The sequence below is a fragment of the Parus major genome, chromosome 13 (assembly GCF_001522545.3).
Source record: "Parus major isolate Abel chromosome 13, Parus_major1.1, whole genome shotgun sequence".
Classification (NCBI taxonomy): Eukaryota; Metazoa; Chordata; class Aves; order Passeriformes; family Paridae; genus Parus; species Parus major.
Window position 1 is genome coordinate 806,485 of NC_031782.1, and position 12,004 is coordinate 818,488.

The 12,004-nt window shown below is 46.2% G+C and overlaps 1 protein-coding gene across 1 annotated transcript in view; it reads left to right on the forward strand.

Annotated features, from left to right (window-relative positions):
- Positions 1–12,004, forward strand: part of NR3C1 (nuclear receptor subfamily 3 group C member 1) — a 59,886-nt gene that overhangs the window by 41,933 nt on the left and 5,949 nt on the right. Inside the window, exons 4-6 of the mRNA XM_015642077.3 lie at positions 1,922–2,038; positions 6,414–6,692; positions 9,157–9,301. Coding sequence (XP_015497563.1) covers positions 1,922–2,038; positions 6,414–6,692; positions 9,157–9,301 — 541 coding nt within the window. The remainder of the gene's footprint in view (positions 1–1,921; positions 2,039–6,413; positions 6,693–9,156; positions 9,302–12,004) is intronic.

A 12,004-nucleotide genomic window follows, 5' to 3' on the forward strand; every position in this document is an offset into this window, starting at 1 on the left:
TAGTTCTGATTTTGTGGTGTTTCAGAGCCCAGAGCCCTCGTGGCTGAGTTTCTCCAGCCCCAGCCCCGCTCAGCTCCCACCACTTCACCCAATGTACCAACCTGGATCCTCAGCACTGCCCACACCTCCCTCCCTGAGGCTCCCCAGCACCTCTCCCTCCTGCTCTGCTCCACATTGGCCCTGCTCATCAGCAGTTTTCATTCCATCTTCCCAAGTCCTTTGTCCACAATTCCCAGCCCTTTTCTAGGCTGCTGCGCTCACACGGGCACGGAGCTGTTGGTGCCACAGCGCGGGATGGCGTGGGGATGGGATTGGGCAGCCCCTGAGAAATGTCCCTGTGTGCCCCAGGTCCCCCTGGAAACAGCTGCATTGGCTCACTGCTGGTTTTCAGCAGAGCATTCGGGGAGTACCTGGGTTTGAGCAGCAAAGAGAACAGAAGTGCGTTCCTCTGGTCGCTGGCACATCCCTGGGGAACAGGAGGGAGTGCAGCTCCAACTTCCCTTATTTTCCCCCAACGTGGTCATGTGGCAAGAGAGCTTTGCTATAACATAACACAAAGAAATAGTGTAGCTTGGTCCTAGAAAAGGCAAGAATGGGTGAGCAGTAAATACAAGAAACCAAGCATTCATGGAGAGGAAGCCCTTGTGTCACTTTTGTCAGGAATGAAATGGAGCAGCTCAGGAGAATCCTCACCTGAAGTGTCTGTGTTGATGTGTGAAGCTGTGGTCTCGTCAAACAGCGTGGAGGGACATGGAGCTGCTGTCTCTGCTCCACTTAGTGCTGGCTCCTGGGCATCAGTTCATGTTTCATGTGTGATTCTGTGTGATAGAATGCTAATGGCAACCAGAGTGGTGAGTGGTGAGTCGAGGGTCTGTGCCTGAATTAATTAAACACAAAGCTGGCACAAGGGTCAGGAAGATTCCCCTTCCCTGAGTGGAAGAGGTGTGGGGATCATTCAGAAAAACATTCCTTGGAATATCAACTTGAGGCGCTTCACAGGAGAAGTTTGGCCAAAGCCATAGGAATGAACTCTGCATGCCCATAATTTTAACAGCTGACTTGTAAGAAATTCCTTCTCCAAGCTGTTTTCCTGTGAGAAAACTCTTGGACTCTGTTGTTAATAACTCAGTATTTGGAAAGTCTATTTGTTTCTCACAATATTGTACTGTCAGGACTTTGCAATAAAGTGTAAAAGCCCAGGCTGCAGCTTTCTACCCTCTGGAAAAACATGCTCCTTGACCCCCATCTGGGAGAAGGATCTATTCTTTGGTCATACCTTTCCCTAAATAAGTTACATTCAGACATTCATTCACATAACTCACGTAATTAAGAATAGATACTTCTGTTGTCCTGCTCTAAACAGCTAAGAGATACAGTTAATTTATGTACTTCAACTTGTCATGTTTTCAGTTTTGCACTGAATCTGCAAATCCATAAAAATGTCAGAGCAATTGGTTTGTCCAGGTCAGGCTGTAAGTTACAGGAAGGTTTTATGACTGTCCAGCTGATGAAGCTGTGTCTGTGCTCTGTAGAAATGTTTACAAGCGTTCTCTCGGAATGTGTTTGTGCACATTATTCATGTCTCCTGTCAGACTGTTCAGAGAAGTGGGAAACCTGCTGTAGAAAGTGGCTTTGGTAAATGCAGGGGGAGATAGTTTTAAAAACAGAAGTTTCCTGGTGTTAACAAGTAGAATATTATATAAATAATAAATAGAATAATAATATTTCAATAATATTTCTACCTTAGTGTATTGGCTTTGAGGTCTGCCCATGAGAAATGGGTTTGGATATGTGAAATCAGGTGGACACTGATGTTTTTGCAAGGTGAAGGTTCTCTGCAGTCCTTGCTGGGATGCAGGGACGGCTGAGCAGGGTCTGTGGCACGGGGAGCTGATGTTTGTCCGTGTCTCTTTGTGCCCAGGACAGCACAATTACCTGTGTGCCGGCAGGAACGACTGCATCATCGACAAGATCCGCAGGAAGAACTGCCCCGCGTGCCGCTACCGCAAGTGTCTGCAGGCGGGCATGAACCTGGAAGGTAACGAGCCCTGGGGGCTGCTTTGTGGGCTCTGACACGGGACACAGCAGGGTTTGTGCTGGATCTGCTGTCTGTGCTCTCTGTTCAGCACGAGTGAGCCACGCACGCAGACCAGGCTTGTTTCTCAGGGTTGTTTCTCGTGTCAGCTCATGCGTCCCGTGCCTTTCTCCTGGAGTGTGAGGCAGCAGAGCTCTTGGACAGCACCTGCAGGGAGGTGTAACTCCTGTAGGAGGGTGTGCTGAGTGACCTGGCACTCAGACAGGGAAGGGAGTGGGGATTACACCTTCCAGCTAATGAAAATTGAAGTACTTTTGTTCATGCTGTGGATACTTCTTAAATATCTGTCAAAATTTCTCCAGACAACGTTGGTTAAATTTAACATACCGCCACATCGTTCTTCTCTGCTGAGTCCTGAATGACTCGTGAGAATATGAAGGCCACATCAACCAGAGATTTAGCAACAGTTGTAAAATGGCATAAAACACTTTTATTAGTGTCAGCTTCATTTTATGTTTGCTATTTTTCCCTGAGCAGCAGAGATTAACGCAGCACTTACTAGTGCAGTTATCCTGGTGGTACTTCTATAATCAAAATTGTCAGATAAAATAAAAATGTCAAAGATGTATTTGGCAGCTCCAAGGATGAACAGGATTTCATTTCAGTCAGTGATAATAGCCTTGGTGAGGTGTAAGTGATAAGTCAGAGATCAGTGAAGCACAGACTGGTGTCTGTTGTTAGCATGTCCTTCCTTCCTCTTCTGCTCCCAGCCTCCCTGAGGAGGACACAGCACCACTTTTCCCTGCAGGGACCTGGACCTGCCCTTCCAGGCACAGCTTCTCCTCAGGGGAGGGTGGGATGGTGCTGCTCCACGTGTGTGCAGGAGGGGAGGCTACAGCCAGCACCTGCACTAGCAGCTTCAGAAATAAATCCCTGAAGGACATGGATGGTCAGTGAGTGTCTGCCAGGAGCTGCATTTAGGTTTTGGACACTCCCAGTGGGCTGGACCTCATCCTTCAGAGGTCAGAGCAGGACAGGCCTCTTGCCTCCTCCTGGTGTCCGTGGGGACAGGTCACTGCCCTGCCAAGCGTGGCCGGGAGCAAGGACGTGTAACAGCAGAGCCTAAAGGCAGCTGAAATGGTGCCAAACCCCACAGGTTTGGTTTGGAGTGGAAAATAATGCATTTTGGTTAAGGTTGGTTTCTACTTTTTGTCTTCACAGTTGTTTTCAAAGTACATCTGTGATATTCATGTATTTATCAATGTGGAAAAGTGCTCCCATAGTGAGGAACAGCTCTCTAACTCTACTCTAAATGTGCTCCCATTGTAAGCTCTCCCCCCTGCACCACTTTCAGTGGACACCAGTATTGCTGTCTGTGGCTGCAGGACAGGAATCAGAGAACTGAGGAAGGCTTTGGGCTGGGGAGGTGTCAGAGCTCACCCAGTCCCACCCTCCCCTAGCCCAGGTGGCTCCACTCCCTGTGCAGCCTGGTCCTTTCTGCAGCACAGAAACTGCAGGGCCCTGACACCGGGCTCCTGTCACTTCTCCACGTGTTGCTTGGAGCCCTTCCAGCCTGGTTTGTCTGAATTTGGGCACAGAGAATCCTAGAGAATAGTGAGGTTTTGGAGGATGGATTTTGTTATATAAGTTGCTGGAGAAGGTGAGGAGAGGGAAGCTTTTATGGCTGAGAGGGAAAAGGAATCTAGAAACTCAGCAGCACAAAATGGAAGAACCCAGAGTAGTGGGAAAGGGTGAAAAACAGCCTGAAAACGAGGATTTTTGGGACAGATCTGAACAGATGGAGAAGTGGTCATGCAGAAAAGCAAACTGGGAGGCAGCATAAAGTGCAGAAGAGGCAAAAATCCAGTTTATTTTATCTTGTCTATTTTAGGGTCACAGTTCAGGAATGACTGTTTAAAAGAGAATTTGCATGTTTTTTAGACAGTAATTTCTTTTTTGAGAAGTCCCCAGCTGCATCCTCAGAGCATGAACAATGGTTATGGCAAACCAGTGAATGGCCAGAGGAGATCCCAGTACCCAGCCCATCAATCCTTGGGCCCCTTGCACTCACCTGACTTCCTGCTGGACTTTTTCCAGGAGTTTTGGGTATCTCTCAGTTTCTGCTGCCTACAGTGGATTTCACTGTTAGGTAATGGGTAAAAAACTAATTTATTTTAAAATTAATTCATTAATTCATTCATTCTATCGTGCAACATTTTAATTGACCTCTTCTTGTCCTGAGTTAAAAGTGACCCTTTCTAGTCACTTGATAATTTTCTGTTAGTCTTGTTCACCATAAAATCACCGAGGTTGGAAAAGACCTCAAGTCCATCAGTCATCCCTTTGGCCCTGCATATCATCCTTTTCTGGAACTTTCTTTTTTCAATTGCACGTTTTTTGGGGCGTAGGAGACTGGAAAAAATCAAACTAGCAAGCTGCAGGTACCAGAGATTTGCACAGCACAGTGATGATATTTTGTACTCCAGCCTTCATTTCCTTGAGTTCTCATTTCCGCTGCCACCGTTAATTAGTGTTCCTTGGCTCCCTTTCTCTTTGTGATGTGCTGGAAGAAAAGATTTATTGTTGGGTTTTATGCCCGTAAAAAAACGGTCTCATAATTTTTTTGGCTTTTCATGCCACATTTTACAGTTAAACTTGGCAATTAATCAGTTTTTTCTGCAGTCTTCACTGGAAATTTATTTCACTTTTTAAAGGAACCTTTAGTTGTTTCTAATTGTGTGCCGGGGGCGGTGGCAGCTCCCTCGCCCACCTGGCTCAGGTGCTGGGGCCATCTGCCCCGGGCAGGGAGGAGGGAGCTCTGTGGCCTGGTGCCTGCCAGGCTGCAGGAGCCTGGGGCTTGGGGGTTTGTTTGTTTTGAACAGAAAGTCTTGGATGCTTCTCTCTCCATGCTGAGCTTATCTATGGGGGTTATCTCCTCTAACGTGCCCTAAGGAGCTGCCTTTAAATTAGCAGTCCTTTTATTATTTGAAAATTAATTGCAAGGAAATACATTATCTCAACCTTCTTTTTATTCTTTTTTTCTTTCTTTTCTTTTTTGTGAGGTACAGCTATATATCTAAGTCAGGACTGGGAACAGCCTAATAAAAATCCTTGCATAATAATTTGTCTTATCAGATCTGTTTATTTTGATGATAATTTTATCAGGCTTTCTGGGCTGAAAATACTCCATCCAGGTGTCTGCAGGAAGCTGAAGGCATGTGCTTCTAAATTTAAGTCAAAGTTCATTTGCTCTTCAGAACATGATAATGGGGCAAAAAAAAGCCAGAATTTGAAAGGATTTTGAAGCAGCCATTTCAAAATTGAGACGAGAATAACAAGAAGCTCTTTGCTCCAAGGAAACAACTGCTGCTATTCCCTCGTGGCAGGCTTGGCACATGTGGCCAGTCTACAGAACTTTGGGAAAATGCAATTTGTACAAGGTCTGTAGAGGATTCCTTGTCTTGGGCAGTTGTTTTCCGAAGGCTCTGTCGCAGCCGGAGGGAGAGGAGGCTCCAGGAGGGGATTTGTGTGCTGGCACTGCGGGGTTGGTGCATTTTGGGTGCTCAGGGATTCTGAACAGGTCAGGGGAGCTTGGAGCACGACCACGTTACGTGATGCTTTTATGGGCTACAGATTTATCTCGGAAGTTCCAGAGCAGAAATCAATTAATTAAGTGAGGCACCCAGGGAAGGAGCTGGGCTCCTTTGGTCTGGGTTAAACAGCGGGTTCCGTGTGGCCGCCTGCATCCAGGAGAGCCAGAGCCAAGCAGGAGACTCCATTAGGGACAAGATGCTAATAAAATTGTTGCTCCAACTTTTTGTAGTTTACAGTTAACATCTCTGTGTGATGTTTTATTTACTTGGCGAATGAGTTTTATGGTTTAATTACGCAGCAGTGATTTATATGCAAGAGAGCTGGCAAAAGAAAAACCTCCTCCTGCCCAGCATTTTTAAAAAAAATCCTGTTTTCCCTGGCTGGAGAGATCCAGTAACTTCTTACCCATTAAATAGAGTTTTTTTTCCTTTCTTTTGCCTAGTTTCTATGCTTGGTATTTAAAGGAACTTTTCAAGTGTGCAGTCCTGCAGATATCTTCAGTGGTGGGCTTGGGCCTTGTATTTTAGGGTCAGCCTTGTAAAGTGCCTGTAGACATCACCGAGCATTCCGAAGCATTGGTGTAAATGTGTCTTTTATTAAAATGTGAAGTATTATTTTCACTGTTTGGAGTGAACGTGAAATTCCTGACTCCCAAGCCAACGCCGTGCAGGTTTCCCTGCCGTGCTGCCAGCCGCGGTGGGAGGAGAGCGGCGTTCCCTCCGCCGTGTTTGTCTCCCCGTGCTCACTTCCATGGCCTCAGCTGTGTCTTGCCCACCCTTTGCAGCTCGGAAGACGAAGAAGAAGATCAAGGGGCTGCAGCAGGGCGGCGCGGCGGGCGCGCGCGAGGCTGCGGAGGCGGCGGGCAGCAAGAGCATCGTGCCCGCGTCGCTGCCGCAGCTGACGCCCACCCTGGTGTCCCTGCTCGAGGTGATCGAGCCCGAGGTGCTCTACTCCGGCTACGACAGCTCCCTGCCCGACTCCAGCTGGAGGATCCTCTCCACGCTCAACATGCTGGGCGGCCGCCAGGTGGTCGCTGCGGTCAAGTGGGCGAAGGCGATCCCAGGTAATGCCCAGCCACGGGGAGTGCTGCCTGCAGCCTTCCTTTTCAGCCTAAACCTGCCTTTCTTTTCCTCCAAAGCTGTCCACATCAAGTGTTGCTGCTACCGGGGCTTGGTCGTGGCTCAGGTACTTCTGGAGCAGAAAAGCAGAAAAAATTGCAGATGCGAACATTTGTTTGCCACAAATTAGGTCATTTTACTCAAACACTTTGACCATTGAATATTAAAATTCTTATTTAAATGGGTGTTTGTTGTAAAAGTATTACAGGGAACTGTTGGTATCAGCTCTGTCTCCACCTCAGATTCACAGAATGCCAGGATGCCTTGGGTGGGAAGGACCCTAAAGCCCATCCAGTGCCATCCCTGCCATGGCAGGGACACCTCCCACTGTCCCAGCTGCTCCCAGCCCTGTCCAGCCTGGCCTTGGGCACTGCCAGGGATCCAGGGGCAGCCACAGCTGCTCTGGGAAGTAAACAGTTATTTCTTGGATATTTTTAGCCACAAGGTTCTCTTGACTTGTGCAGCTCATTGGTCTGAGTTCCTGGATGGGTCTTTCCTGACTCCCCCTGACTGTCCAGCTCCAGGGTGGAAGTCAAGATGTGATTTTCTCTCCAGCTCTGTTCAAACTGACTCTTACCTGGGCAAACAGGGAGGTTTGCTGCTATTTTGGCTCCCACCTAAAGACACGGTGAGACAAGGAAGAAGTGATGGCAGATCTCAGCCTTGGACGTGACACGTGGCAACTGTCTTGGAGAGGCCAGGGCCAAGGGCTTGAGCTGAAGATGTTTGTTCCTACAGAACAAAGCCCAGTGTTTATCTCCCTCTCTCCCCTGTCAGTGCTGTTCACTACCTGTTCTCAAAAACCCTGGCAAAAACACCTCCATGACGCATAGGTTGCCCAAAAATAACATCACATAACAGGTCTGCCAAAAAAAAAAAAAAAAAGAAAAAAGCCTGATAATGAGATTTATGAGTCATAACTGTGTCTCTTTGAGCAGGGGAAATAAATTACCAGTGGGAAGGAAAGGCTGGAAAACTCAAATGCATCTATGTCCAGCAGAGATGTGACTGGAGAGATTTGTGTGGGGTCTGGTGGACAAGGTGGGACAGGTGGGACAGGTTGGACTCAGTGATCTTGGGGGACTTTTCCAACCTCAGGGATTCTGGCATTCTGTGTCAGGGCTGTTTGCACTGGGCACTCGTGCTGAATTAGATCAGTCTGCTCTAGGAGAGGCCCACATGCACACACTTCCTTCTGGGACAGGTTTTTGGGAGACCATCTGGTATTCCCAGATCCAGATTTAGATTCCATTTTTTTCTAAAACACTTCTCTGTTCATCATCTCTGCTGAGCAGTTTTTGTAATTAGCCAAACCCTTCAGGTTAGAGCTTATGCTCTCAATGAAAATGCCAATCTTCTCTTTAATAGCTACATTAATAGAAACTATTCTTATCATTTTTATCTCCTTTCTTTTGTTTGTTGAGGAGGTTCCTCATGAGTGTTTAATTTGTATATCCTGCTCCTGGTTGTAGCCCATCAGCCATGCTGACAGCACGCCAGCATTCCTTGCCAAACCCTTTAGTTGGGATTTCAAAATAATCTTTTCCTGGGGAGGGTTTGAGCACAGATTGCAAGGTTTGACCCAGAAAGGCTGGAATCACTTTCAGACCCTTTCTTTGTATTTCAGGGGCAGTAGCTGGTCATTCCTGGTGACTCCAAAGCCAGGGGCTGTGTTTAGACCCACCAAGTTTGTTACACGTTCATCCACTGGCTCTGTCTGTTGGCACAGCTTCAGGAAGCAGCTCTTTAGATGTTATGAGCTTTTTAGATGTCAGATGCTTAATAAAAATAGATAAAATCAACTTGTATTCAGGCTCTAATAATGGCTCCGTGTGGCACCATGGTTTCTTGCTGAGTGTAGGCTGGATCTGATAGGAGCTGGTGCTGCAAATCCAAAGCTGGTGGCATTTTCAGAGTCTTTGAGGGACCAATTGTCAGGTTTTACTCATTTCCTCCCTGTTCAGTTGGCTCTGATCATGCTGCATGTGAGATTAGAAGCAGTGATGCTGGTAACTAATGCACTGCTTACTTTGTAGGTTCAGTGTGCAATTGTTGTTGAATAAGAACAAAAATTGGTATCAAATCCTTTATTGTGCAGCAGACTGCTCTCGTGAAAAGGAGCTAACCCTGTTGTTTTTGGAAGGCAGCCCAGTGAATTACAGTGTATGTGAACTATAATTGCTGCCTTTTGTGATGTATCTGACTGACCATCAGTTCCAGATAACCACACACATCTGTTCTGTGATCTTTTAATATTACATCCCTTGTACTCCCTGTAGTACCTGTGCACTGATAACACAGCAGTTGTGCTGCTCATAACCCTGCTCCTTTTCCAAGTCACACAAATCTTCTGTCCTTTGTTGCTTTTTTACGACTGACACCGTCCCCCCTCCATTTTTACTTCTCCAGGTTTCCGAAATTTGCACCTGGATGACCAAATGACCCTTCTGCAGTACTCCTGGATGTTCCTGATGGCTTTTGCTTTGGGCTGGAGATCCTACAAGCAGTCCAATGGCAACCTGCTGTGCTTTGCTCCAGACCTGATCATTAACGAGTGAGTAGGAGCTGCTGGCGCTGGGCTTTGCCTCGGGGGTGGATCCTGAATCCTCCCAGAGATCCCACAGCAGCCTCTCCTTCCCCACTTGTTTTTTTCCAGCAGCTTGCTTAGCGTTTTGCACTAAGTCAAACGGAAGGTAATTGAGATATTAAGTGTATTTATATCCAGAAGTTTTTGTGGGAGGTGTTTGTGCTTTAACATTCCATATTGTGACTGTTCTGCACCATTCACTGGAATCATTCATATTATCAGAGCCAACACAGTCAGAGCTAAAAATATGCCTGGGATGGAGAGAAAAGTTTGGCAAATTGCATAATGTTCTGTCTGTTTAGTGTATCAAAGTGGCAATATGGCCTTAGGAGTTTGCCAGAGTGAAACATTTCTGGCTGATCTGATGAAATTAAGGCTGAAAAGACAAGGTTAGAGATGGAGCAACCTGCCTGATTTGTGGTTTCTTGTGAACTTTCTTGTCAGCTTTCAAGCAAAGTTGAATGTGGTGGAATGTTTGAACATGTTTTTTTCTTGCACCACACATCATTTTCCTTGAATTTTTCCAGGTTTATGTTGTGCAGTAATTCTGTGCTGTAGGAGAGGGGAACAGGGAATTTGGGATTGTTGAAGTGATTGGATCTTATTCACGTCTCTGTTTCCTGGTTTTGATATGATATGGTTTTGAATACCTTTAGCTTGCTTTGGCACAGTTTCATATTTTTGGTCCTATATAAATTTCAAAATCAGATCTCCCAAACATGTTGTAAACAAATTAATGATTGTTACATTTTCTGTGGGATCAGCGATTTATATTTCGTGTTTATTTATTCCCTTGCCTTTTTTTTTATTGCCAATATTTATCCAGGCTTTTATAAACTGTAATCACTGCCTTATAATAATAATTTCTTTTAAAAAGGCTGAGGAGGAGATGGCAGGTGAGGGCCCATCTGTGTACTTCTGTTTATTAAAGTGCTTAGAATGTGTCCCTGGAGCAGAATAGTCTCTGTGTGGTGGAATTGAAATAATTGATGTTGTCACTAAGTGCAATAACATCTAATTTGCTGTAAGTCAGAGGTCTCCTGCTGTTTTATCAGTGGGTCAAAACCACAGAGCTTCAGTGCTAGGTGTTGGAACTCTTGAAAACCCCCAGAAATGAAAGGGTAATGCTGTTACAGCAAGCAGTATTTCCCAAATTCCTTCCAGCTCCAGTTTGGTGAGTCGTAGATCAGAGTGACATTTGTTTTCAATAAAACACTGAGCTGACTGAGAGAGCTGCAGTTCCTTCCAGTGAGCTACAGGCTCTCCATAAAACCCTCCGGTCGTAACTTTTTATGTGCCATCCCTCAATAAAACAGAGCCACCTCGGGGTAAAACCTGACAAACACCAAGTGAGACACGAGAGCCCTGCAGGGGAGAGCTGGGGGCTGGGGCAGGCAGACAAAAATAAACACCCTTGGGTTTGGGTGATGAGCTGTGCCACTGCCATGGCTACAGAGAGCCATGGTTAAATCCTGGTTAGTTCTCCTTGGGTTTTACATGGGCTTTAGAAACCATTTATTCCATTTCTGAGACTTACCCTCCTGCTCAGAACAGTTCAGTGTCTTCAGCTTCACGAAGGGAAACTCCATCTCTGAGGGGTCTCCAGGACTTGGTGGTTGAGTTGGACATAACTACAGTTACTGATTTCTTTATGGGATTAATTAGACTTTCTTTAGTCTCATGTATCTGCTCAAGCATCTGAGCAACATCAGTCCTTCATGCATTTATCCTTGTGCCAGCCCTGTCCAGTGTGTTCCTGTGTATTTACTGCTACTTACAGGGAGTAACAACATCCAGGAGCTCGTAGTCTGTGGTGGGAAAGAGGATTAAATTCTCTTCTTATGTCTTAAACTGCCATACTAGTCATTTACTCAGTCTTCTCCTAAAAATGGAATATTTACTGAATATTCCACTTTTATGTCTGTACTCCTAGAATTTATTTATTTTTTATGGAGGTATGTCTATACTAGCTGGCAATTTTATATATGTTATACGTGTTTTTATACACACACACATGAAACTTGATTCAAACTGTTGAAAAGTTTGGCAGCTGAATAAATCTTAGGCTTTAGGCCATTATTTAGTCCTTGGAAAGGGTTTAAACCTGTGATTTTGCAGTATTGTATAACTGTTTCCCCAGTTTGTGATTGAAAACATGCCCTGCTGGAACTGGCCCTGGTTCTGTCTCAGCTTTCGTCCCCTGGGTATGACACAGGGTGCCCGAAGTTACAGTGAGCACAGTGACGATGCACAGTTGTGTCCATGGAGGAGCAGATGCCATTTCATTGCTGTCCAGCTTGAGGCAGAGTTCCTGGAAGTCCTGGGCCCCGGGGTTTTGCCTCTGGTTCCTTGCTCGTCACTGGAGCTCCTTGCAGGGAGGAGTGAGGTCACACCTTTGTGCTCCTGATGTCCCGTGCTGTGCAGGGTGCCTGTGCTGCTGCCTTTGAACAGCAGAACAAGTGCTGGCACTTCTCTAAGCAGTGTTTTGTCAGTCCCCTTATTCCCCACGTTTTTTCCCCAACATTCTTTTGTAACTCCTTGTGTGCAGTCGGTGCCATCTGGTTTTCAGAACAGCAGCATCTTGTTTCCTGGGGTTTGGTGCTGTGCAGCTCTGCTGAACCCAGTGACTGAGAGCTGTGCAAACCCTGCCGTGCTTCCCTCGCCCATGTG